Source organism: Rattus norvegicus, chromosome 8 (assembly GCF_021556685.1).
Source record: "Rattus norvegicus strain SHRSP/BbbUtx chromosome 8, alternate assembly SHRSP_T2T, whole genome shotgun sequence".
NCBI lineage: Eukaryota > Metazoa > Chordata > Mammalia > Rodentia > Muridae > Rattus > Rattus norvegicus.
Window position 1 is genome coordinate 118,046,851 of NC_141541.1, and position 27,221 is coordinate 118,074,071.

Consider the following 27,221-nt stretch of genomic DNA (forward strand, 5'->3'; position numbering starts at 1 on the left):
TGAGCTTGCTGGGGAAGCAGTGTACCAATCGAGCTACATCCCTCCTGGAAGTGTGCTTTACAGAATAACCCTCATCTTATTTCAAAGGCTGAAGTGGCCAACTCTGATTTCTGTTTTGCATGGTGACTATACTTACATTTTCTCTCCCCTTACCATACACCCTTGAGTGCAGGAACAAGGTCTGTTCCAAGTAAGCCTTGGGGATGTGCAAAAGGTGAGGTGAGAGAAGCATGTTTAAGGTAGCAAGATGGGGGTAGGTAGCAATTAGGAACTGTGACATTCAGAGAGCCAAGAGCTGGGTGTTGGCAGTGTGATCACGATCTCTCCACAGGTGGACCTGAGAACAAACAGAAGCATAGCAACCAGGGTTGGGGCTATTGCTGAGTGCCTGGGACCTACCTCACTTTCCCCTTCTGTGAGAGGCACCTCTATTTTCAAGGCCAAATGAGAGAACACACACCACATGCTTAGCTCAGCGTTTGACCAGCACAATCACTCAGCATAATCTGTTACATGTGCAAATTGATTTGCGGCAGGTCATCAGGTGGAAGAGACTCGAATACCCGTAATTCCTCCATGTATGGATAAACACTGAGTATACATCTTCTACTCTACCCTATGCATTGTTTTTTTTTTTTTTTTAAACAAAAATAGAATCTTACACCAGCTTGGCTTTGAATTAGCTTTCATTGTCAGTAAGTGATCATTAAACATTCTTGGTGTAGGGAGCTCCTATACGTAACCCATCAACTGCATACATTTGTTACTTAACTCAGGTGCTTCTAATTCCGTTTGTTTTTCTTTTTGAAGCGGCTTTCAAACCCAGGGCCCCGAGAGTCCCAGGCAAGTGCTCTACCACCGAGCCATACACCCAGCCCCGCTTCTAATCCTTTGGCATTATAAAGTGTGGAACATGAGCTCTTGTGCATGTTCTTGATCACTTTCTGGGACCGTGCTACTGTCAAAACTCCTAAGTGCGAACTAGCCACCTTTTTACAGGCCACAGTACTTCCTCCCGCGGTAGTGTGGCAGGGGACCACCAGGGGGCGAACCCGGGCCGCTGGCAATGCCAGACTGCGCATGCGCACGCCGCTGGAAGCACGTGTGGAGGGCGGCGGAGCGGGAGGGGAAAGGTAGGAGTTGAGAGGTGAAGGGGCGGGGAGCTGCGCGGGCGCCGGGCGGCCGGGAGGGAGAGGGCGGGCTCGAAACACCGGATCGCGGGCCAGGAGCGCGCAGGCCGCTCTCCGCCGCTCCGTCGCCGCCGCCCGGGAGCTGCCTCGCCGCCACAGGTACCTCAGCGCGTGTCTGCAGGGTGCAGCAGGGCCCGGGCGCCGGCCTCGCGCCGCTCGTGCTCGGGAGTTCCGGGATGCGGGCGAGCCGGGGCAGGGGAGCGCGGGCGTGGGCGCTGTCCAGCAGCCGGAGGGCGGCTCCGGAGACCGCAGTCTGGAGCGGGGGGCCGGACCGTGGCGCGTCCGTTTCCCGGCCGCGCCCCCGCCCGGGCCGAGCTGCCTGGGTCGTGATGGGTTCAGGCTCAGTGGGCTCCGGCAGCCTCGCCGCTGGAACCTGCGCTTTAGGGTTGTCTGGGGTTTCCAGGGTGAGGGCTAGACCCTGTGACTCAGTCTTGCCTCTTTCCAAAGATCCGATAGCCAGGCAACATGTAGACTCTGCTGGGCGTGCTCGGTTTCTGGTTTTATGTGTTGCTTAGACCTAAACTTTGCTCGCCTATGTTGCTCGTGTTTACTTCCAGGTGGTTTTGTTGCATCAGGGTTATAATGTGATAGCGCTAGCCGCAGGTAGCCCGGGTCCACACGGCATCACAGAAAGTTGTGCAGATGGAGGAGAAGAAGAGGGCAGTGAGCCACTGGCAGCGGCGGGTAGGAGGTGGGAGTGCGGTTCTGGCAGTAGTCTCCCCTAGTTTAGCTTATTTTCTTCATCTCTTATGGTGACAGAACCGATGAATAAACTCTCTCTGGTGATCTTGCAATAATTCTTGTGAATCGACATAGGAAGTCTGTAGTGATGTTATCTTTGGGTGTGTTGGTAGAGTTCCCTCATGCGGCGTGCTGCCCTCTCAAGGTGTGCAAAATATTGAAGCCTTTATTAGAGTCAGGATCAAGCTAGTGCTGAATGCATTTTAGGTGATGTTTAAATGAAGATTGTATGTTTTTAAGTATATGTTAATGTATTTCAGGTCTGAAGTGTTTTTATATTTTTGCAGTGTTTCTGCTTGGCACATTTTTTTTTAAAACAATCAACAGTATATACAAGTATAAACATTATTTCTATACTCATTGTTAAATTATTTGGGGACGTTGCCTAGGGCATTGGTCTACCACGAGCAACACCTGCGGCTTTTTATTTTGAGTCTGGCTCCTTTGCCCAGGCTGACCACAAAGTTTCATCCTCCTGCCTCGGTTTCCTGAATATGTGGGATAACAGATGTGTGTGCCACTGCTCCTGCCCAGCACTCATTCTTTGGTCATGAGTTGAAATGGAAAGCTGATTTTCACTTACTTGAAACTCCTTTGTTATTGAATACTCTCCCTTGTTACTGGGGTTATGGGGGGAGAGTACCTCTCCAGATGTTTTCATGTCACTGGTTTGGGAACCCTACCACCAATTTAGATTACTATTCTGAGGTGGGCAAACAAACTTTATTCTTAGTTTGTGGCTAGAACAGAGAACCATAAAATTTGTGATTTGCCTGAGGTCATGTGTAAACTGCTTAACTGTCCAGTTGGGAAAGGAACCATGGCCCCTGTCTGTTTAGATTTGTTAATGTGGGTGGTTAGGGTGGCCACCATTCAGGATCACTTCAGATGAGTGTGTCTGGGGGAGCCTAGGAGACTCATAGGTTCATGTGCCGTTTTCTCACTCTGACTGTCAGGACCCATTTGTTGGCTGCCACAAGAACTGTATGTGTGGTTTTCATTATCTTTCCCATTGAACCAGTTTTCAGGGTCATCCAGCTTGTGCATGGAGGATCAGGCCTCCAAACCATGCCTTCCAGATTTTGCCACACGAGCTCCTGACCCTGGAACTTACTTCTGTCCTGAGTTTGTTACAGAAACAAGATCCAGGTGACTTTAGCCACCTATAGTGATACTTGTGGGTGGTATTTATTGAATTTTTCAAGGCTGGGGCAGTTGGGCTCCAGTGTTAGCTTACCTAAAGTTCCATAATGAACAGATGAGATGGTAGTGCTTTGTGGGTGAATGTCAGGCAAGTTTTCTCTCTGGCCAGTTAGGGGCTGCGCCTGTGTGCAGACTTGTTTGCCTGACAACAGTCCGTGTTTTCCTGCAGATGTGCCCACTGACTTCATAGTCTCTCTATTGTTCGGTTAGCAAACGGGAGTGGTAGAGGAGGTGCTATGGGTGGAGAAAGCAGCCTGTATCACGGAGCTGAGACCAAGATGGCGCGTCTCAGTACGGCAGGGCTCCCATCTCCTCCCTCTACCCCACTTGGCTTGTTAGGCTTGTAATTTTTAATTTTTTTTTAATTTGTGGAAAATAATGCATAACATAAAATTTATAATTTTAATGATTAAACAGAGCAGTCAGGGATATTAAATGTACTCACAACGTTGTATGGCTGTCATTACTACCCATTTCCAGAACTTCTTAATTGTTGTACACAGAAACTGTCCCCATTAAACAGTCCACACTCCCAGTGCATCTACTGCTAGCAACCTCTGTTGTTACTTTGTTTCTGTGAGCTTGCTTGCCCATAAGTTCTCTCACCTGAGGGGAATTGTAATTACACTTCTTAGGTAATTTTACTTTGTTTTATGTGTATGAGTGTTTTGCTTGCATGTTTGAATGTGTACTACATGTATGCTTGGTGCCCTCAGAGGGCAGAAGAGGGTGTCAGATCCCCTGGAACTAGAATTAGGGATGGTTGTGAACAACCGTGTGTGTGCTGGAAACCAAATCCTGATAGTCTGCAGGAACAAGTACCCTTAGCTGCCGAGCCTTCTCTCCAGCCCGTGTGTCTGGTTCCTCTCACCTCGTTTGGAAGGTTCATCCATGTATTGTTTATTACATTTCATTCCTTTCTCAGATTGAATTATATTATTTTGTTTGTATAGCCACATTTTTTTTCAAGGGTTTCTGTTTATAGCCCAGGCTGTCCTGGAATTTCTAGACCAGGCTGGCCTTGAACTCAGAGATCCACCTCCTTCCCGAGTGCTGGGGTTAAGGATGCTGCTATATATCTACATTTTAAAAGAAATCTATCTTTCAGTGGAGATCGGCGCTGTTTCTACATTTGGCTATTGGAATGATGGCGTCAGGAACAAGAGTGTACAGTTAGTTAAGTCAAAAGGCTGCCATCGGGAGGAACACGGGTGTACAGATTGTTGAACTCTTGCGTTTAGTTCATTGTTTATTTTTTGCATGCTATTTGGATATACAGTTGTCAGTACCCATAGGAGATTGGCCTCAGGGTCCCCTTTAGGCACTAAAACGTGTGAGTTTTTATTATATGGGTGTATTCCCTGCATGTATGTCTGTGTACCACATACATGCAGTGCCCAAGAAGGCAGAGGGGCTGTCGCATCTTTAGGAACCAGAGTTACAGATGGTTGTGAGCGTCCATGTGGTTGCTGGAAACAAACCTGGGTCCTCTGGAAGAGCAGCCAGTGCTTTCGACTGCCGGCCCACATCTCCACCCTCTGGATTTATTTATACTATTTTTAATTACTCGTAGGTGTTTGTGTTTGCATGTGGGTATATTCTCGTAGTGCAGAGGCCCAGGAGGCTGGAAACCGGAGCTGGAGTTATAGGTAGGTGCTGGTGAACTGTCTAATGTGAGCACTGGTAACTTGGCAGTACCTGCTCTTAGCTACCGAGCTAACTCTGCAGCCCTCTCTGCGTGGCTCTGAACGGTGTCCATTTCTCTTGCTCGGTCATAAAAATTCTTCATATATTCTAGATGTTAATCCTCTGCTAGGTAAATGATTTGCAGATATTTTCTCCCATTTTTCTGTCTGTCCCGTGTTCTTTAAGAGGACCTGAGTTTGATTCCAGTACCCACATAGTGGCTCATAATTGCCTATGACTTCAGCTCCAGGAGATCCAGTGTCTTCTTCTAGAAGACATGGGTACTGAATACATGTGTCTCCTCCCCTATATATTCAAAGTTAAATATAAAAAATTTTGTTTTGTTTTGTTTAGTTTAGTTTTTCGAGACAGGATTTCTCTGAGTAGCCATGGCTGTCTTGGAACTGGCTTTGTAGATCAGGGTATCTGCATGTCTGTGCTTTCTGAGTGTTGGGATTAAAGGCATGTGCTACCATATTTGGCTCAAAAAAAAAAAAAAAAACCAACCCAAAATTGTAAGAAAAAAAATTAATGAAATGAAGGGGCTAGAAGAGAGCTCAGAGAGTAAAAGCACTTGCCCCACAAATCTGGTGACCTGAGTTTGACCTCAGAATCCACCTAGAAGTAGAGAACTGACTTCCTTGAGTTGTCCTCTGACCTCCAGGTGCGTGCCGTGGTATGAACAGTGTCCACGTGCGTGTGCATGCGTGTGCACGCACACACACACACACACACACACACACACACACACACACCCGTACAATAATAGTACATAAAAAAAAATAGCGGGGCAGTGGTAGCACACGCCTTTAGTTCCAGCCCTTGGTAGGCAGAGGCAGGTGGATCTCCGTGAATTCAAAGTCAGCCTGGTCTATAGAGTGAGTTCCAGGACAGCCAAGGCTATACAGAGGAACCCTGTTGTGAAAAACCAAAAAATAACAATAGTAAAATAAAGAAAAAGTAGGGTTAGGGATTTAGCTCAGTGGTAGAGCGCTTGCCTAGCAAGCGCAAGGCCCTGGGTTCCGTCCCCAGCTCCGAAAAAAAAAAAAAAGAAAAAAAAAAGAAAAAGTAAAAGTAAGTCTTAAAAAAGAAAATTTATGGGCTGGAGAGATGGCTCAGCGGTTAAGAGCACCCGACTACTCTTCCAGAGGTCCTGAGTTCAATTCCCAGCAACCACATGGTGGCTCACAACCGTCTGTAAAGAGATCCCATGCCCTCTTCTGGTGTATCTGAAGACAGCTACAGTGTACTTATAAATAATAAATGATTAAATCTTTAAAAAAAAAAGAAAAAAGAAAATTTATAATCCCAGTGAAGTTTATGTGCTGGGAATGGAGACTGGGAAATACAAGTTATAGATGCATTGCACTTTAGGATGTGGCTTCATAGTTAGCTCACCAACATACCACTCTTTGCCTCCTTGTGTGTAGAAGAAGGGACTGGAGATAGAGCTCAGCAATTAGGATATGGCCACTGCTTATGAATCCAGCCTCGGAAGACCAAGAGGAGGCTAGGAAGACTAGCCATGTTGGCAGGCTCCGGATTTGATTAAGGGACCCTGGCTCAATAAATAAGGTGGAAAATCAATTGAGAATGATTGGCAACTACAGGCTTCCACATGCACACCCATCCATACACGTATGCATTCACACATATACAAAAACATGTATACATACATGAATACCACACATGTGAGAGGCGGAAAAAGAAAAAAAATTCAGGAGTATTTGGTTTGGACTTAGTTTGGAGTGTGAGACAGCTGGGCAAGAAAGAGTTGCGGGCATGGAGTCTTCTTACACAGATGTTACTGGAAAGGGCCCTGTTCTCTGCTGCTGTGGTGCTGAGAGCTTTGAGGACTCCGGCCTCCAGAAAGGGGACACCGGGTGAGCTGCTTCTTTGCGTCTTTCTTCTGAGTCAGCCTCCACTCAGAGACAGCTCTTTGCTTCAGTGTGGTTAGAGTGGAACCTGTTTCTTCCACACAGCATTTGCAGTAAGGAATCATGAATTGGTAATGACAGAGCAAAGACTCGTCACATCTTCCATTTTGGGGCTTAGGTTATATAAATTGTCTAGAGTCTTGGTGACTTCTTTTTTTTTTTTTTTCGGAGCTGGGGACCGAACCCAGGGCCTTGCTAGGGCCTTGCTCTTGCTAGGCAAGCGCTCTACCACTGAGCTAAATCCCCAACCCCGAGTCTTGGTGACTTCTATCAGAACACATTACCAGCAGGAAGTCAGGCAAGAGGACTCTAGCTAGTAGACTTGATCATGTTGGTACGTGACTAGCAGTAGGAGTGCAGGTCCTGACCTTGCTCCTGCCAGCATGAGCTGAGGCTGAGGCACCCGTTAAGGGCCGGTCTGGGTGATTTTTCTGGCTTTTAAATAGATTCTCTGGGAGCTGGAGAGACCGCTCAGTGCTTAAGAGTACTTGTTGCGCTTGTCAGAGTTTGGGTCTCAGAATCCACATCAGGCAGTCCCAAGGACTCCAGTTCCAGGGGGTTGGACACTGAATCTCCTTTGCTTCTTGGGCACCTGAATACATGTCATCATACACATGTGCATACACATATACATTTAAGCGAACATTTAAAAAATTAGAATGGAGTCTTTCCTTACATTAGCAGTGATAAATCAGTTCAGTCATCTTACTAATATTCTTGACTAGGTCACAAGGGAATAAAAATGGACCCTTGACTTGTTGTTGCTTGGTTGTGGAGATGATGTATCTGACTATGACAACAGTCACAATCAATGAATACAACTAGTTCTTCCTCTAATGGGGGTGTTGCCGTGCATCCCAGCAGTGACTCTAGAATGTGGGAAAATCATCCCCTTTAGTGCTTGTGCTTCAGAGTCCCTGGAATCCGCTTCATTTGTTAACTGAATGAATGGAAATCCCTTTCTTTTTCCAGTGCAGTTAGCTTGGTCCCTTGGAATTCCTCCAGTTTATCTGCCTAGATTGGATGCTTAGAGAAGCTAAGTTCCTTGTTCTGAGCATTGCTACTTTGCAAAATAACTTAAAACAAAAAAATACAGCTTTTTCCCCCTGAAGATTAATTGTTTGCACTGGTGGACTAGTTTAGCTCAGTGGACAAAGCTGCAGTGACTTTCCACCCTAGTCCGAAAGAGGTACCAGGTGCACCCAGGGACACAGGGTGCCTGAGCCATGACCACCTCCCTTGAGGGATCGCAGGCAGCAAAGGGTGCTGAGAGTGGTTACCAGAGCCCAGAGCTGCACATTCAGTCCCTGGAGCTCGGGCAGAGGCTGTCGCATCCACAGGAAGGCTTCTTTCATTAGTCTATCATTTCAGCTTTTAAAGTGTAGACATGTATTTACAGAACATAAAACTTAAAAGTTGTAAGAGTGTGCACAGGAAAGTGTTCCTTCTGTTCTTCTCCTGTTACAGATCTCCCTAGTGACAGAATGCCTTTTTCATGTGTCCATTGGGGGTATTTTATGCATATACAGATAAACACAGAGAATTCTTTTCTCTCTCTCTCTTCTGTTTTTTGAGTTAGGGTTTCTTTTTTCTTTTTCCTTTTTTTTTTTCTTTTTGGAGCTGAGGACTGAATCCAGGGCCTTGCGCTTGCTAGGCAAGTGCTCTACCACTGAGCTAAATCTCCAACCCCCAAAGATTTATTTATTTATTTTATGTCTGGGAGTACACTGCAGCTGTCTTCAGATACACCAGAAGAGGTCATCAGATCCCACTACAGATAGTTGTGAGCCACAATGTGGTTGCTGGGAATTGAACTCGGGACCTCTGGGAGAGCAGTCAGTACTCTTAACTGCTGAGCCATCTCTTCAGGCCCCGAGTTAGGGTTTCTTTATGTAGCCTTGACTGGCCTGGAACTTACCATGTAGACCAAGCTGGCCTTGAACTCACAGACATCACCTGCCTCTGTCTTCCAAGTGCTTGAATTAAAGGTGTTCACTACCATGGCTTTGCTTCTATCTTTAAAATGTGTTCTGGGGATCAGACGCAGGTCATCAGACAAGTGTCTTACCCACTGAGCCATCTTGCTAGACCTGTCTTATAGATTTATATTAAAATTATCATTAGGTATTTTATATAGTTTTGCTTTTATATCTGTTATAAATTTAGGGTTTATTTTAATGTGAACTATAGTTTGAACTTAGTTTTTTTCCAGATGTGTATCCATTTGCAGAATACCTGTTGTTGAACAGTCCATCTTTCTCTCGATTCTGAACATCTCTCATCAAGTTCTGGACGTGCTACACTTTGCCACTTGTATTTGTTGGTCTGTTGACAGTTTTTGTTCTGTTACAGAAATCTGAACATTTATGTGTTATACCCGCCTTTAACTACTCTACAGTATGTTTTGATATTTGGTAAACTTAGTTGTACATACATACATGCAGAAAAAATACACACATAAAATGAACTAAGTGAATCTAAGAATGTTCTAGAAGTTAAGCCATCTATATTTCATTTTGCTTTACATGTGTATGTTTCTGAGACATGGCTTCCCTCTGTAGCCCTGGCTATCTAGGAACTCACTCTGTAGACCAGGCTAGCCTGGAATTCAGGGATCCGCTTTCCTCTGCCTCCCAAACACTGAGATTGGAGGCACACACTACCACCACCTGACCAAGACATACATGTTGTAGTGGGACTAAGTTACATTTTTAGGTCAATGTAGGAAGAATAATTTCTTTTGAGCTAGTGCCTCACTGTGCAGTGCTGGCTGGCCTGGAATCCGCTGCGTAGAGCAGACTTGTCTCCATCCAGCTCATCAGTCTGTGGGGCAGGAACTACAGGTGTGCACTCCAACCGCTCCTAGTGCGATATCTTGTGATATTGATCCTCACTGAGAGTACGGCATGGCTTTTCTCTTTGTTCAGGTCTTTTATGTTCCATAGAGAAACAGAAAGACATTTTTATTTTGACTTTGTTTGTATTTAGTATCTTTAATTATTTATATCTTCTCTTTATTCATGATAGATGTGAAAGCATTGATTTATTTTTAAGATTTGCTGATTTATCCTGTATGTGTGCACTCACGTGCTACCACTGCTGAGTGTAGGTCAGAGGATAGTCTATTTCTTTTCACCAGGTGAAAGCCAAGTCAGGTCATCGGCTTAGTGGCAAGCGCTTGCACTCACTGAACCATCTTGCCAGCCCTGGTGTGGATTTCCTACATGTCAGTTTTTACCAACTTATGTGATTCTTTTATCAACTATAAAGGATTTTATTGGATTTTCTAGAGATGTAACAACATCCAAAATAATAACAATGCAAAAAAACCAAAGCCGCTTTCCTTCTCAGCATGGTTAGGGATGGGCTGATTTTGTCAATTTGTAGTGAGGCAGGCACCTAGATTAGTAAAGCACCTCTGTGTCTGTGAGGTTTATCTCCAGAGAAGATTATCTAGGGCTGGCCCGTTTAGGCAGCTTCAGGGCCCAAACTGAATCCGAGGAGAAAAGGGAGAAAACCTGCTACTTGAGGCATTTTCTCTCCCTGCTTCTTGGTCAGCATGATGAAGCTACGTTGTTCCTTCATTCCTTCTCTGGCATTCCAGACTGACCTCTGAAACTGAGCAAAGGTAAATGGTTCATTGATGTTCATATTTTGTCACAACCTCATTTCTCTGGGACCCGTTTTCCCTGTTACTTAAGCATAGTTGCTGTGACACAGTGCCTTCTGGGTCTGAAGCCTTTGGAACTGATGTGCAGGAGCTTTGACAAGCTTGGAGTCGTGGCGACACACGCCTTTAACCCCAGAATCCAGATCCCAGAGGCAGGTAGATCTTGAGTTTGAGGCCACCCTGGTCTACAGAATGAGTTCCAGGATAGCCAGGGGTATATAGAAACTGTCTCGTGTGCGGGTTGTGGGGGAAGGTTGGGAGGTGTGAGCTAGGGAAGTCCTATAGTGCTGTCTACAGAACTTAGCTGGTGATCCCGGTGGGAGCACAGACAGACAAAATGCTGATAGAAATATGGGCAGTAAGGACTGTGCTGAGAGATTTGGGGTGGGAGCGCGAACTCTGCTGAAATTAGACTAGAAGTCATTTATGCTGCATTCCAGCAGAAAATATCTACATTTTGGCCAGGCCTGGTGCAGGCTTGTAGTCCCATCTCCTGAGGAAGGCTGAGGCAGAAGGATGGCAAGTTCATTGCCTGCCTAGGCAACTTACTGAGATTCTGTCTCAAGTATTTTAAAAAGTGAAGAGTACTGGGGGTTGGCTTAGCGATCTAGTGCTGTGGTTTCTAGGCTCCATCTTTGTACCAGAAGAAATGTTTTGTCTGAGTCTGAGATTTTTGTGAGACCTAAGTTTAAGAATGATGGGAGATGAAACTCACCTTGCCCAGAGTTCTAGATTTTATCCCCAACACTACATACATTGAGTATGGTGGCAAATAGCTGTCACTCCAGGGATCAGTAGGAGGATTAGAAGTTCAGGGTCATTATCAGGTACATAGCAAGTGTGAGGCTATTCCGGACTATATGAACTACTGCCTCAAGAGCAAAAAAGAAGGCAGGGAAGGTGGGATCGATAGGTGTGGGGTGTAGGAGAGGAGGGTGTGGGGATGAGAGGAACAAGATGTATTATGTACATATATGAAATCATCAAAGAAAAAATTAAATTTTTTCCCCCAAGGTAATAAGATGAATTTATCTGGTGAGGGAATTTCAAGGCCTTGCAGAATTCAGCTGGGGTGGTTTGTAGTGTCACGTGGGAGGATGAAGCAGAACTGAAGGTTTTGAAACCCTGGCAGTATACTCAGAAAAATCGGGGAGGCCTGTCAGCCGAAGCAGTTAGGATACTGAAGCGCCAGCTGTAGTATTTACAGCAAAGCAGTAGGGAGGGTGCATGGCGAGTGTCTCAGAAATTGGCCAGATTCTACCTGTGCCATCATGCTCAAGCCTGTAAAGGCTTTGACTCATTTGAGAGACTGCTTTGAGAGGAGAGCACTGGAACGCCCCACTCTGGGCACAGCATCGCCCAGAGTTACCCGGCACTCAGAGGCCACTGCAGCCATGGGTTGAGGGGCCCTAGCTAGCGCGTGAGTTAGCAGATCACGTGGTAATACCCATGTGATACAACTTTTCAGGAATGCAGAATATAAGTTATGGGGTAGTGGAGGCTTCCACCTGAATTTTCTTTTTTTTTTCTTTTCTTTATTTATTTTGTGTGTTTTTGTCATGGAAATCAGAAGACAGTTTGTGGGAACCAGTTCTCACCTTTCCCCCTGTGGATCCCAGGGACTGAACTCAGGTCACCATCTTGACAGTAAGAGCCTTTATCCATTGAGCCATTGCTCCTTTAATCCGGGTACTCGGGAGGCAGAGGCAGGCAGGTCTCTGAGTTTGAGGCCAGCTAGGTCAAGAGAGAAGGTTCTAGGACAGCCAGGGCTACACAGTGACATCCTGTCTCAAGATAAACAATCCAAAACCCCACAAACCCCCAAAATAACAAATCAGAAAAGAAAAGCCTGAAAAACCAAGGAAAGCCTGTATGTCATGGTAAGGATCCCCATGGGTCATCCTTGAGGGTGCAGTGAATATAGCTGTGAGTGGAGCTAGAGACACAGTGGAGACCTCAGCAAGTCAGAGATGCCAAGAACCTGGAATATCTCCCAAGAAAAGTCATGGGTGTAAGAGCCAGCCTGAGAGGGAAGTCTCGTGGGCTGTGGCCAGCAAGACCATAGAAGCAGGTTGTTCTTTTAAGCCAAATCACTTCCTGGTCTGACGCTACAGGGTTTGATATTTGACCCTCCTTTTTTTTTGGACCACGGTTTTTTCCCTTTTAGAATGGGAAGATTGGGGCCGGAGAGATGGCTTGGCAGTTAAGAGTACTTACTGTTTTACATAGCATGCAGGTTCGAGTCCCAGCTACTCCAATATGAGCAGTGACTCTTAGCCACCCACAGCTCCAGTTCTAGGGGATCTGACATAGGGGCGCCAGTAAGTTTGGAACATATAATAAAAAAGTGTGACCTCATCAGAAAGGTGTGCAGCAGTTTAAAGCTGTTGTACACAGGGTGTCCAACATAAGCAGATCTTTAATTTTAATTTAACGTCCCTACTGGTATGAGTTGGAAGATGAGCCAAATCTTGGGTGCAAATGTGGGCAGCATTAGAGTTGTTAGGCTGGGATATGGAGGTTCACCTGCTCTGTGTGCCAGTTTAGTGTATGGTAAAGATACCTTCATCCGTTAATTTGGCAACTCTAGGGCTCTCAGGTTGGTGGGAAATGATTCCCCAAGAGCATGTGGTTGGGCCTTTCCTAGTAGACTTTTCTGCTTCTCACCAGAATAGGTAGGCTCCATGATTTACCTTTCTGATAAGCTATCAGGTGCTGCTGTTGGACTGGGGACCACTCTCTAAATGTCCTTGGTACAGGGAAGGAGTAAACAAAGTGTAGACAGCAGATGGCTCAGTGGATAAGGCACTCGGCCTCACAGGCCTGAGGACCTGATTCAGTCTCATGAACCCACACAAAGGTGAACGGACAGAACTGACTCCACAAAGTTGACCTCTGACCTCCACATTTGATCCATGCTGTGGATGTGTGTCTGTGCCAATTATGTGATGCTCTTAAGTACACATATAAATTTTCAAAATACCAGGGGATTTTAGGCTGGGACATTTGTGAAGGACAAGATGGATGAAGCATTCCTTCTATTTGTTTGTTTATTCAATTTATTGCAGTACGTGTGTGTGTGTGTGTGTGTGTGTGTGTGTGTGTGTGTGTGTGCGCGTGCACAGACACATGTGGAGGTCGGAGGACAGTTTTTGATAGCTGGTTCTCTCCTTCTACAAGGGTCTGAGGATAGAACTCAGTCAAGCTGTGTGCCAAGCACGTTTACCCACCCAGCCATTTCACTGTTCCTTCCTTTTGACTTTATTCTAGAAAGGTATTGTCGCCTGTCTGCTGCCAGCGTTTCTGGCATGCTTCCTATCACGCTGGGAAGGTGAGAGGCAGGTTTGTGTGACCAGTGTCTAGATAATTAATATCTGATTGTTGATTGATTTGGTTCATTTGCTCATTACTTATACTTCTCCAGAAGGTTTTTTGTTGCTGTTGTTTTTGCAAGTCAGAGTTTCTCTGTGTATTCCTGGTTGCCCTGGAATTCACTCTGTAGACCAGGCTGGCCTTGAACTCACAGAGATCTTCCTCCTGCCTCTGCCTCCTGAGTGCTGTGACTAAACGTGTGCACTACCACAGACCCACTATCTAGTAAGTTTTGCAGCCTTTGTTTTTGTTTGAGACATTGTCTCATGTAGCCTACCAGACTGGTCTGAAACTGACTAGATAGCTGAGACTGGTCTTGAACTCCTGATTTTCGTGTTTCCACCTCCCAGGTGCTGGTATTATAAATTTTCATCACCATGTCCCACTTTGGCTTTTTTTTTTAAATATTTATTTATTATGTATACATCATACAGCTTTCTACCTGCATGTCTGCCTGCAGGCCAGAAGATGACCCCAGATCTCATTACAGATGGTTGTGAGCCACCATGTGGTTGCTGGGAATTGAACTCAGGACTTTTGGAAGAGCAGTCAGTGCTCTTAACCACTGAGCCATCTCTCCAGCCCTGTTTTTTGTTTTTTTTTGAGACAGGTTCCCACATAGCTCAGGCTGGCCAGGAACTCAGTGTGTAACTGAAGCTGGCTTTGAACTTAGGCCTCGAACTCTTTCCTGATCCTCCTCCTTCGTTCAAAATGCTGGGATTTACAGCTGCGCACCACTTAGCACAGTAAGTTCTTATCATACCAAGAATTGTTCTAGACGCTGGTGTACAGTCATGGACAGGAATTTGCTTATAGTCTTGTCAGGGCTCAGAGCACTCATAATTACAGATTAAAATGTCTGAAAGAGAACAGGCTCTGTGAGAACAGGAGATGTATGCAGTAGTGTGGAGCACATGTGGTCAGGTGAGCTGTCTTTGTATAATGACCTGAGACCTGTGGATGCAAAAGAGCGAGCCGGTAAAGAGAGACAAAGTGTCAGAACAGGATGTGCCAGGGCCTTGGTGGACGTGAGGTGAAGAGGACAGAATCAGGGAGGTTGTGTGAGGTGACGTGGGGAGGACCAGGGCGGCTGTACAGAGCCCTGCTCAGGGACAGACATCCAGGCTTTGTTCTTAGTGTGCAAGGATCAGAAGAGGACAAGAAGGGAACAAAGCCAACAGCTCAGCTGGAGAGTTGGTGGGGCTTGGAGAAGGAGGCAGAGGGTTGAGAAAAGCCAGCAGGTGTCTGTCTTGGGGGCTGTGCATGTGTGAGGACAGGATGAGGAGTGAGGTTAGAAAACATGCTTGCTGTCTGTGAAGTAGAGAACAGCAGTGAAACTCTGATGAGGGCTGCAAATGATGCATCAAATGCATTGGTAAACTCATGGTTTGTCCACCGTGAATTAGCTTACTTATGATGTAAACCGAAGAGAGTTTTATAACGTGGTGACTGTGGCCTCATAAGTAGAGTAGCAGAGAGAGTTTAAAGAGTGAAAACAGCTGAGAATTCTACAGAAGTAAATTTCTCTAATACAGGGAGTGGTAAGTGTGGGCTACCCTGCCCAGAAGATCAGGGTTCGTACAAGTCTAGAGCAGTGTAGGTACAGATCCTTCTCTCCTCACCCCCCCACTCTGTGTATATGTATATCTCCCCTTATTTTATTCGTGTGTGTGTGTGTGTGGTGTGTATGTGGAAATCAGAGGACAACCTTCCATGATAGGCCCTCTCCTCCATGCTTATGTAGCAAGCACTTAACCCGATGAGCCATCTCTTGGGTTCTAATCACATTTTCTTTTCATAAATGTGTTAGTGAGCTTTCTGTCACTATAACAAAATATCTTAAAATAACTTTTTTAAAGAGCCAAGTGCTTTCCCTCCCTTCCCCCCACAGCCCCCAACTTCACTCTCAAGACATGGTCTCATTCAGTAGCGCTGGACAGTCTGGAACTCTGGATCCTTCTGGTTCAGCCTATTTGAGTACTGGGGTTCAGTCACTAGCCACCATGCTCCACCCCCATTTTGACAGTCCCCTTCCACAGTCGAGTTGCTTTATGGCTGGTAGAGAGGCAGGCAGCATAGTGGAAGCATGTGAAGGGGAAACCTGTTCCCTTACTACCAGGAAGCAAAAGAAAATGGAGAGAGCCCGGGGTCCCAGGATCTCCTTCAAGAACCTGCCCCAGTGACTGGAAGACTTTCCATTGGACTCCCATTTCTCAAAGGTTACATCACTTCCCAATAGCACTGTCCACAGACTAAGAATTAGGCATGTGGGCCTTTGAGACACAGTCAAGACCAAATTATACTAAAAGACAAAAACTCCAAAAACCCAAATCAAATAAACAAAAAATTGGTCTCTATTGGCTGTAAGTGCCTTCTAGGAAGAATCACAGATGCCCGAGTTTGCTGATTGGTGCTGTCTGCAGTTGGGATCCCACTGTTGGGTTACCCTGCTGTTTACTGGAGTCTGTCGAGTTCTGTGGCCTCAGTAGTTTGATTTTGCAGCGGTAGAGTTTACCCGGGAGCGTGTGGTTACCTAGCTGAGATGCTATAGACAGTGAAATAAGTGGTAATAGACTGGGGAGTAAGGCCAGTTGGTAAAGTACTGTGTAAGAATGGGAGCCCAGGTCCGTCCCTAGCCTCATGTAAAAAGCTGGGTGTTGTAGTTGTACTTGCAATTCTACCACTGTGGAGGCTGAGTCAGGTGGACCTCTGGAGTCTGACCCCATCTTGGTTCTGTTTGACCTCACTGATGGGATGAACCAAGAAAATGGTGCTGTAGAGATGGCTCAGTGGTTAAGAGCACTGACTGCTCTTCCAGAGGTCCTGAGTTCAAATCCCAGCAACCACATGGTGGCTCACAACCATCTGTAATGGGATCCAGTGCCTTCTTCTGGTGTGTCTGAAGACAGCAACACTGTACTCATATAAATATAATAATAAATCTTTAAAAATGATTATAATTTTTTTAAAATACTTTTGTTATGGAACAGACTTGTCCTTTAACCACACATGTACTGTGGCATGCACCCGATTTTAAAAAGGTCATCATAAAAAAGCCAATATATACAAGTAATTGGAGTCCAAAATTATAAGCACGGTTGTTAAAAAAGAAAGAAATATTAGGTATAAATTTAAAAGAAAGGAAGAAATACAAATGGAGAAGCAATTGGATTTGAGTTCTCAGCGTAGTAAATATGTTAGCTCTTCGCACAACAATGGACAGGCTTACTACACCGTCACCCAAATCCGAGCGAGGCTCAGTGCTTAGGAGTGTAGCTCTTCCAGGGACCAGAGTTCAGCTCTTGGCACCAGAATTAGGTGGGTAGCCATACTTGTGTACATGCAAACCCCAACACATATACATGTGATTAAAAGTAAAATCTTTAGGGTTGGGGATTTAGCTCAGCAGTAGAGCGCTTGCCTAGCGAGTGCAAGGCCCTGGGTTCGGTCCCCAGCTCCGGAAAAAAAAAAAAAAAAAAAAAAAAAGTAAAATCTTTAAAAAGGTCCTGCAGGCCAAGCACAGTGGCATGAGGAAGGCTGAGGCAGGAGGATTGAGAATTAAAGGCCAATCTGGGCTTCCTAATAAAACACTATCTTGAAAAAAAAAATGGGGTTGGGGATTTAGCTCAGTGGTAGAGCGCTTGCCTAGGAAGTGCAAGGCCCTGGGTTCAGTCCCCAGCTCCAAAAAAAAAGAACCAAAAAAAAAAAAAAAGATGGAATTATTTTCATGTATATAGACTGTTTACAAAATTATTCCAGAACATACTAATATTTGAAGAGGCAAACAAACCAGAATAGCTAAAAGAATTTAAGCAAAGAGAGGTAAACAAAGTCAGGAGAGTTAAGAGTTCAAGGCCAGTGTGATCTATAGGGCAAGACACTGCCTCAGATAAATTAAAACTGGGGATGTAGCTCAGTGGTAGGGCCCTTGCCTGGTATGACCAAGGTCCCAGGTTCAATCCCAGCATTGCAAAAAATAGTCAGGAGAATGACAGGTGACGAGTCACTATTCATCTCAAGATTTGATAGTTGCAGCTGGGCATGGTGGCACACGCCTTTAATCCCTGCACGGGGAAGAGAGAGGTAGATATATCTCATGAGTTTTAGGCAAACCTGGTCTACCAGCCCAGCCAAAGCAATTCAGTGAGATCCTCTCTCAAAAAATGAGCAAACAAAAAAGTGTGATAGTTGTAGCAGTCGACAGTAGGTCCCTGGAAAGGTGGAGGATCTGTGAATAGATGCATGAATGGCCAATGGTGTGGTGTGTGTGTGTGTGTGTGTGTGTGTGTGTGTGTGTGCAGTCAGCATATTGTTATGTTGCTCAGGCTGGTCTTGAACTTACAAACTCAAGAAATCTGGCTTTCACCTCTAGGAAACAGATTAGTGCCCATACATCTGACTGACCTTTTAGCCAGGTTTCCAAGACACTTCAATGGGGAAAAGGAGGAATTCTTTTTTTTTTTTTTTTGGTTCTTTTTTTCGGAGCTGGGGACCGAACCCAGGGCCTTGCGGACCGAACCCAGGGCCTTGCGCTTCCTAGGCAAGCGCTCTACCACTGAGCTAAATCCCCAACCCCGAAAGGAGGAATTCTTCAACAGATGGTACTAAAGTAAATTGCTATCCTTGTGAGGAGTTAGGGAGACAGAGGCAGAAAATGAATGAACCTAGATTTAAACTTTTATCCAAAATGAGCTTAGATGGACCACACAGATTTAATATAAAACATACACATTTTAGTACATTATAACCAAGTAGTACCACTTCTAAAAACTAATATGCTCCCCCAAATTAAATTCAGTTTTTAAAAGGCATGAAAGAATATTCCTTTGTGTACTATGACAATAGTTGGGATGGGGAAGGCAGAAACTACCCAGTGTCTGTACCTGATGAACGGATAAGCAGTATGTGACACACATTTAGTGACTGTTACTGAGCAGTAAAACTGAATGGAACAGTGATAACTTAATAGCATTGCTCAGCTTGAAAACTAAGGATGGAAGAAGCCATAGACACTGGGTGATCTCATTGTTTGAATATCTAGAACAGGCAAACCCACGGAGCCTGGGACTGGCTTGGTGGGGGTCAGGATGGACAATAGCAAAAAATAGAAAGCGTTGGCCTTTCTTAGGAGTGAGGGAATGTTCTGGAATTAGATAGTGGTGATGGTTAATGGGCAGGCCAGCAAAGTTCACTTCTGTGAGCACTTTAAATGGTGGGTGACATTTTATGGAATATGAATTATCATTATTTCCTTACGTGTAGACCTAGCTGGCTGAAACCTGCTGTATAGACCAGGCTAATCTTCAATTTTTAGCAATCCTCTTTCCAAGTTCTGTGATTACAGGCTGTGAGCTATTGTTCCTGACCTTAATATTTTATTTAAAAAAAATACTCAATAATTTAAAAGTATACCGTTAGAAAATGAGACATTTCTGGCTGGAGAGACACAAAGTGGTCAAGAGGACACGCAGATCTTGAGGGCCCAGGTTCAGGTTCAGTTCTTAGCACCCGTGGTACCTCAGAAGTGCCTGTAACCCCAGATCAGCAGGTCTGAAGCCTGGCCTCACGTGCACATTCATATTCTCTCTCCCTCCTCTCTTCCCCTCTCCCTTCCCCTCTTCCTCCCTCTCTCTTTCCCCTTCCCCTCCCTATCTCCCCCCCAAATTAAAAATAAGTGTTTACTAAAAAAGAAAAGGAGAACATTTCCTGGAAGAAGACGTGGTAGTGGTGAATTAAATGCAGGAAAATTGGTCAGTGTTCCTAGGACGATGCTGAATGCATCTAATTGTAGTTTGGAAAATAGATTTATTTTATTTTGAGTGGCTGGGGGTTGAGACAAGAACTCAATCTTGGTCTCGAACTTGCTGTCCAGTCAAATCCTGAATCCCTGATTCTGCTGCCACCACTTCCTGTGTGCTTCTGGTCACAGGCTGTGCCACCCACCATGTCTGGGTCACTTTCTCCTCCCTGACAGTGCGGGGGATGTACTACAGCATCCTGCATGGGAGGTCAGTATTCCGCCACTGAGCTATGCCCTAGCCCCAGTTTTAGCACTTTCTTGGAGTTTTATACTATCCATCCCGCATTCTTTCTTCTAGGCACCTCTCCCGTGGTTGGAGGAAACGAGGCATTCTAGAAGGGGATAGCAGGTGAACTGCCTAATGTTAGTGGAGCATGTGCATGCCTTTCCCCGACTCGTGTGCGCCCTGTCTCTGCTCACTCTTGTCCTCTCCCGCAGGGCCTTCTATCTTCTCAGCCCCTTGCGGTGACTTGATCCAGGCTGCTCCTCCCTCTCAGGCCTCCTGGGCAGTTCTGTCCTGTGCTAGCACTGTTTTTTTGTTTTTTTGTTTTTCCCTCTACACACACAACTGTAATCTGGGCTTCTAATAATGAGCACCTCGGTTTTTCTCATATATCTGGTCTTCCCAAAGGCACAGGCAGAATTGTTTATGTTCTTGTTGTCTTGTTTTGTTTTGTTTTGAAATCAGGGTTTCTCGGTGAAATCCTATCCTTTCTGGGACTTGCTCTGTTGACCAGGTCAGTCTGGCTTACCTCAGAGAATTACCTGTCTCCGAAATGGCACTCCGAGATCCATTGCCTCTGCCTCCTGGACTAAAGGCTTGTGCTGCCACACCCAGGTTTTTTTTTTTTTTTTTTTAAGTTTTTATGTAACATGGTCTACTTAGGTCCCCGGGGCAAGACTGTCTGTTTAAATTCAGAGAGAAGGGCTGTAGATTTTTATCTGAGGCAACCTGTAACTCTGGGGCAATGTAGGAAAAACAGGTTATTGGTTCAGGTCCGGTAAATTTTGCTTTGGAATAGCTTTGCATTAGAATTTCTACTGTGGAATGGAGATACATAGATCTTCCCTTCCTAGGTTCAGGTAGGTGAACTAACTGCGCTCTGAGCTAAAATGTGGGTTTGTTTTCCAGATGCTCTGAAAATGAACAGTTAGTGTAAGCGATGTCAATGAAACGCGTGTGGCTACAGAATGGAAGTGAATGTTAGCTTTAGTGCTGATCTCTTATTAGTCTAAGAGCTGGACTGCAGAGGCCGGTCCCTTTCCTGGGTCACTGAGGTGTGTAGAAAGAGACAAGGATTAGAATAGAATATCCGGGAGGGTTTGGTCTTGGAAAAAATTTAAGGGAAGAGATTGGGGCAGCTAGTTAAGGTATCCTGTCCCCAGGGAACCTCTTGCTAGGGTGTCTCTGATAGGTGTACTCTTTGTGTTTGCTTTGGGAGCTGAGGGCAGGTAGAGGGATGCTGGAGCAAGAAGTTGCTTCCTGGGGTCTCTGCGTTTGCCCCACTGTTGGACAGGTCCTTTGCTGGAGGCCTCTGTGGCCTGTCTGTTGAGGGCAAGGCGCTCGGATGGTGGGGTTGTTGTCAGCAGTTTTCCTCATATGAGCAGCACTCACCTGCTGCCTTGGTTCACTCCCAAGAGACCGACAGAGACTAATTTTATCCCCTTGGAGAAGGTTCCTAGACCAGAAACTCAATGTGTACCTTAAGTCTAGTGCTTCCAGGTCGGTAGAAGGAGTGGTAGGCATTCCTTTTGATTTGTGAAATAGTTCCTGAGCTTCTGAGTTCTGGTTATGGCACTTGAGGAGTCATCTTATAGCCTGGGTTGTCATCAGGGAGCTTAATCAAGCCTCGCCACAAGTCTGAGCAGGTTCCGGATGGCACAGACTAAGGAAAAGGCAACATGGAGCACAAGTGAACTGGAACTTTAAACCCTCTAGAGAACTGGACTAAGAAGAGAATTCTAGATACTTTGGCTTTCTGTAATAGTTTTCTACTTTGATTGGCTTACAATTAGTAGCAAATAGCAAATTAACCTACACTAAATTAGGACGAGGAAGAGGACTTGTTGGAAGGCTATGGGGTGGCTTATAAACTGGAAAAAAGTTGATGAGCCAGTCTTCAGAAAGGACTGAAGCCAAAACAGCCTGGGGATCTTGGGAGCAGTGATCTCTGTGGAGTGAATACGAACTACCAGTCATAGCCAGTTCCTCCTCCATTCTGTTCAAAAGCCAGTGTCCACAGAGTGAGGCCCAGCTGGTATGGCCTGAGTCTAGGTGGTGGACTTTGACTGTTAGGCAGGCCCTGTGGACCTAGTAGGAGCCTGTGAGTTCCAGTGGGCTGCTGTTACTCTAAAAGGAGACGCAGACAGCAGGCACAGACAGTAAGATTCATCTGCCCTTGCTCCTCAGGAGCAGCTGTGGAACCAAGAACAGAGACTGCAAGCCAGTGCTACTGCCTTTGAGTAAGTTTAGTTTGGTCACTGTTATTTCAGGGTCCTAAGCTTTTTGATGTTTTCTGTTGAGGACAGATCCTACTGAACAGTCTTTATTAGCAATCACTGTTCAGGAATGTGTTGGGGGGTGCATTTCTTTGCCAAGGTTTTTCTAAGGCTTTCTCTCCGTCTGGTCTGTGCACAGAAGAGGACAGGGAGGATGTTCAGAACACCCACTGGCAAAGCAGCTGACGGTGCTGTCTGCTATACAGGTGTGCTCGCATATGCCCCTGGGAAACCGTCTTTTATAAAAGCCTAATGCAGGGCTGGGATTTGTGGGTCATGGGCATCATTTGTTGAGCATTTGTGGGTCCTGGGGTTGATACTTAGCATCTGAAAAAACAAAAACAAAAATCCTAATATGGAAAATGGTTAAGAATTGATTACTAGAGCTAGACAGGAAGTTCTTGGGCTTAGACTGAGAGTGATTCAGTATCTGAGAGCCACAGGACCTCGCAGCCATGTTGTTTGTGACTCAATGACCTATGACACTAAGACAGTCAGCCATAAAGATCCACTTGAAACAGTTGCTCCAGGTTTATTGTCTCATGCTGTTGAAAGCTAAAGGGTGGACTCTTGGAGTTTGCAAAGTAGAAACAAGCTTTATTAACAATCATTATAGAAAAGTAAGAAATGGAAGAAATATGAGAAATCAAGGAAAGGTGATAGGAACTCCTGAAAGAGGAAAGGCTTTCAGGAGAGGAAGAAGCCACCGACTTCATAGTTGAGGTTTTATAGGGCTGTGGGGAAGACCGGATGAAGACCCAGGGCTGCTGTGAGGTTGGCTACTTCTCTAGGATATATGGGCGGAGCCAGCGGGGTCTGCAGGATCCACATGTGTCCCCTGGCCCCACCCGGGAGATAGTTATGCAGTCACTGTACAGGTGGTGCTCTTAGTGAGGGCGACTGAAGCCCTCTCCGTTAGCAGCTCTGTTGGTTACTGACGTCGACTGTCTACTTGTGTTAGTCACTTGGCCTGTGTTACTGCCCTCCAACCTTGCAGATGTCTCAAGTGCTGATAGTTAAACGAAGCTGAGTATCCAGTTAGGGATTAGCCTGTAGCTTTGCTGTAGCCAAGTGTTGCTTCTCACCCCAGCCACCATTTGGAGCTGCAGTCCTTCTTGGTTGACTCATGTTCAGTTCCTTGTCTGTGGGTTGCTCTGAGGCGACCTTCTGGGCAGGAGCTTCTTCTTAGAAGCCATCCTTACTTAAAATGTAGTCTGTTTTTATGATTAGCTGCATTAGAAACAAGACATATGAAAGGGTAATGGTGTTTTGCATATATTTCTCAATTGCCCTGGGGTTTGGGGTGGAAAGCTGGCCAAGAGCCCCATCTCTTACCTTCCTAGATTGGTTATCTCACACCAACTATAAGCCCATTGACTTAACTTCCTCAGTGTTGCAGACCTTGCTATGCTAACCCTTAACGATCTTTTAACAGTAGTTTCTGTTCTCACTGCAACATAGATGCATGTTTTACCATGAGCCCTTTCCCTTAGTACCTGCAGAGAGCTAGGCCCTGCATGCAGAGAGCATGGTCACTCACAAAGATACCAACATCGTGCGTGTGCATGTGCCTGTATTGAGACTCACATCTCTAGATCCTGCATATTCTGAAACCACTCTCTAGTCACACAACTGCCCCTCCCCCTATCAGTCTTGATGCACAGAACCAAGTACGTAATTTTTTTTACGTGCATTGGCATTTTGCTTGCATGTATGTCTGTGTGAGGGTCTCGGATTCCCTGGAATTGGGAGTTACAGGCAGTTGTCCCAGGTACTTACTTTACTTTTCTCTCTAATGGCAGGTACCTGCAGATGATGTGCATTGTCATTGGTATCCAGCATCTTCCAGGCTGATCCATGGTCACTTTCCGGGATGGCAACAAGGTGACTTAGCTGAGGATGACCCTGACTGAAAGGCTTCGTGAGAAGATATCTCAGGCGTTCTACAACCATGGGCTGCTCTGCGCATCCTACCCCATTCCCATCATCCTCTTCACAGGACTCTGCATCCTAGCCTGCTGGTATGTTTTCAGTTTGCCCTATGTGGTAGAAGAGTGTGGTGAGATGCTAGATCTCACTAAACCTGACTCGATGGAGACTTGGATGCTGTGTATTTTTATGTAGTGGGGACTTAATAAGGATGCTCACTGGAGCAGCATAGTAGAGAGTCTAAGGCATTTTCCCTCTAGTCATAGCAAGGGTCTGAGTACCACAAGGTAACGTGCCTTTGAGCAGCTCCTTGGACACCTTCTACAGGCTGGCTTGAAAAACTTGCTTCCTTTGTCATTTCTCCTGTTCATATACAGCCGTCTTCTGATCCCTTGTTACTTGTTGGGGCCTGCTGTGTGCCAAGGTCTGTAGTGAAAGCCGTGGATGCTCGTGTCTCTTGCCTGTCTTTCACAGGCCTCACAGAAGCCTGAAGGCTGACTGACTTTGTAAGATGAGGGGCTCATTGTAAGGTGGCCTCTTGAACCATAAGACATTTTCAGCCATGTAAAGAACCCACCTTAATGTCATTTTCTCTAGAGAAAGATGTATTTTCCCAGCTTGGGTGTGGCTCAGTGGTAGAGCTTTGCTGGTGTGCTCAAAGCTCTAGGTTCAATCACTAGCATGAAAAAAAAAAAAGTTTTCCAGATTCATTGTATAAAATGCTGTGCTATAAGTCTGGCTCTTAGACTGACCCTCCTGCTATAAATGATCCCAGAGTAAGAAAAGGTGAGTATCATTCATTGAGAGCTTCCTTCCTGGTGCCAAGTCAGGAATATAATTAAATTTCTCATTTGTCCTCACAATTTAGGAAACGGTCCAGTTATCTCTTCATTCCACAAAGGGGTAGGAGTTCAGTGACGTACCTGGTCCAAACCACTGCCTCTGTGGCCTGCCTCTCTTCATTCTGGTTCAGTGTGTATTGGTGTTTAAAATGTACAAAACTATATTGCACATTATTAAATACTTACATTGGCACATGCTGCATGGTGCAGTAGGAGTACTGTGAGGAGTGCTACTGTTTAAAAAAACAAGTAAAAAATCAAAATTCTCGGGGTTGGGGATTTAGCTCAGCGGTAGAGCACTTGCCTAGCGAGCACAAGGCCCTGGGTTCGGTCCCCAGCTCCGAAGAAAAAAAAAAAAAAAGAAAAAAAAATCAAAATTCTCTGTTAACTGATCTCTTTAGTGTTTTACTTCTCTTGGTCTTGTTTTTAGGGTCAGGCAGGTTTTGAGACATACGGTGGTATCAGAACTGTATGGAATCTTATAGGATAAGGCAGGTCCTCAGACATGGGGTACTGTCAGAACCATATGGAACATGGCCTAAGCACAGTGGGCTTTCATTGATGAGGTTTTTGGTAAGCCTAAACATTTGCTGCTGTGACAGGTCCCCAAGCCTGGGGACTCCACACCAGGAAGCACTAAGCTGTTTCCATTTGTGTGGGTCTGGAACTCTACGAGGACCAGGCTAGCCTGGACTCAATGAGACCTGCCTGCCCCTGCCGACGCCCTAGCACGGCAAGTAAAGGTGTATGCTGCCACACAGTCTCCAGGAGTGTTTTCTGAGGATGAGCTACTTCTCCATTTCTATGACAAGCTACTGGGGCATCTTTAAAAAGTGTTCCCTAGAGGGGTTGGGGATTTAGCTCAGTGGTAGAGCGCTTGCCTAGCAAGTGCAAGGCCCTGGGTTCGGTCCCCAGCTCCGAAAAAAAGAAAAACAAAGTGTTCCCTATATTTTTATTTATTCAATTTGTGTGCTTGTGTAGAAGTCAAAAGAAAACTTGTGTGCACCATGTGGATCTGATAGATGGAATCAAGTCCATCTTGTCAGCTGGTGCCCTGCCCACTGAGCCATCTCAACAGCCTTAACTGAATGTCTTTGGCATGAATAACACACAGGCTGGTACCTTCAAAAGGCTAACCGGATAGACCTTCTATAAAGTGCTAGTCTCTCTCCTCTGGAAGCACAGATCCGCTTTTGAAGACCTGGACAGTTTCTCACACTGATACTGGAGGGGGAGCTTGAGAATCAGTTCGGTGGACTGCTGGTGGTGTCTAGTTTTACAGAGCGACACACCGTCAAGCCTGTAGAACTGTGGAAGCACTCTAGGGAGTGGCGTTTGTAGTCACGGTTTCCTGGGTGCTTTACCATGTGGGATTTGGAGATCGTCTGCTTCGTCTGAGCTATGACAGAGATGCCCTTACTTCTTTCCTTTCTACCTGACACAGCTCTTGACCTAGGCATACAAACCCCTATGTCATATTCTCTTCTGGGAAGTTTTACTGTTGGAACAACTCCCGCTCTGTCAGAGCTTTGAGGAGCCCAGAGGAAGCAAAGCATGGATAGCAGCCAGCTTTTACTAATGTGTCAGATAGCCAGGCTCCATTCAAGGGCTGTTCTTTATTCCTTAGATGAGATTTGCTAGGACCCAGAGGACCTCCGCGCTTGCTCTCCCTCCTGAGAGCCAGTAGCTACCTGAGCTACAGCAATGCAGCGCTGTTTACCCCTGTTCATCACCAGGTCCCCTCGAAAGGAGCAGGGCAGGACTCCAGGGGCAGTGACTGATGAGGGCTTCCGACTACCTTTCTCTCTCCGGCTGACGAAGCAGGGATTGAAGGGCTGTGTAGACAGGAGTCAGGCTCCTCAGGCAGCGCCAGGGCCTGATTTTCTTCTCTAAGATGGTGCTGAGGCTTCAGTGGTTGAGAGCGGAGGACACTCCTCCAAATAGCCTGAGTGCTGACCTTCTAAGTGGGCGTCAGTAAACTCTCTCCTGCCTGGTTCCTAAGTGTAGAAACTGGTAACTCCCTCCTGGGAAAATCTGATGAAACTTGTAGCAAACAGACATTGTAGCAAAAGTTGTATTTATATTTCCTAGCGGTTAGGTTGCTAGGACCCAAGGGGTAGCTGAGCTCCGAGGGAGGCTCTGCCTTAGACCTTCTGTGCACTGAGGGCAGAAGGGTACAGGAGGGAGAATCCAGCTCGGAGAGGCCATGTATCCCAGCTGTAGTGGCCTGTATTTCTCAAGCGTCAAACATTTTTGTCCTTTTCTGCTCACACCTCAGGTTGTTGTTCTGTGATGGCCTTTGGGCTTACACAATGGGCTACGTAACAGCTCGCCTCTTGTCTGCTTAGACAT

The 27,221-nt window shown here is 45.8% G+C and overlaps 1 protein-coding gene across 11 annotated transcripts in view; it reads left to right on the plus strand.

Moving 5' to 3' along the window:
* The first annotated feature begins 1,094 nt into the window (after positions 1-1,094).
* The window catches only part of Scap (SREBF chaperone), a 54,726-nt gene continuing 28,599 nt past the window's right edge, over positions 1,095-27,221 (plus strand). For 2 of the 11 annotated variants that reach the window (NM_001100966.2, XM_087561467.1), the window contains 3 exon segments: positions 1,150-1,289; positions 19,898-19,948; positions 23,901-24,119. In NM_001100966.2, coding sequence (NP_001094436.1) covers positions 23,998-24,119 — 122 coding nt within the window. In that variant the 5' untranslated portion in view covers positions 1,150-1,289; positions 19,898-19,948; positions 23,901-23,997. 11 annotated transcript variants of the gene reach the window in all.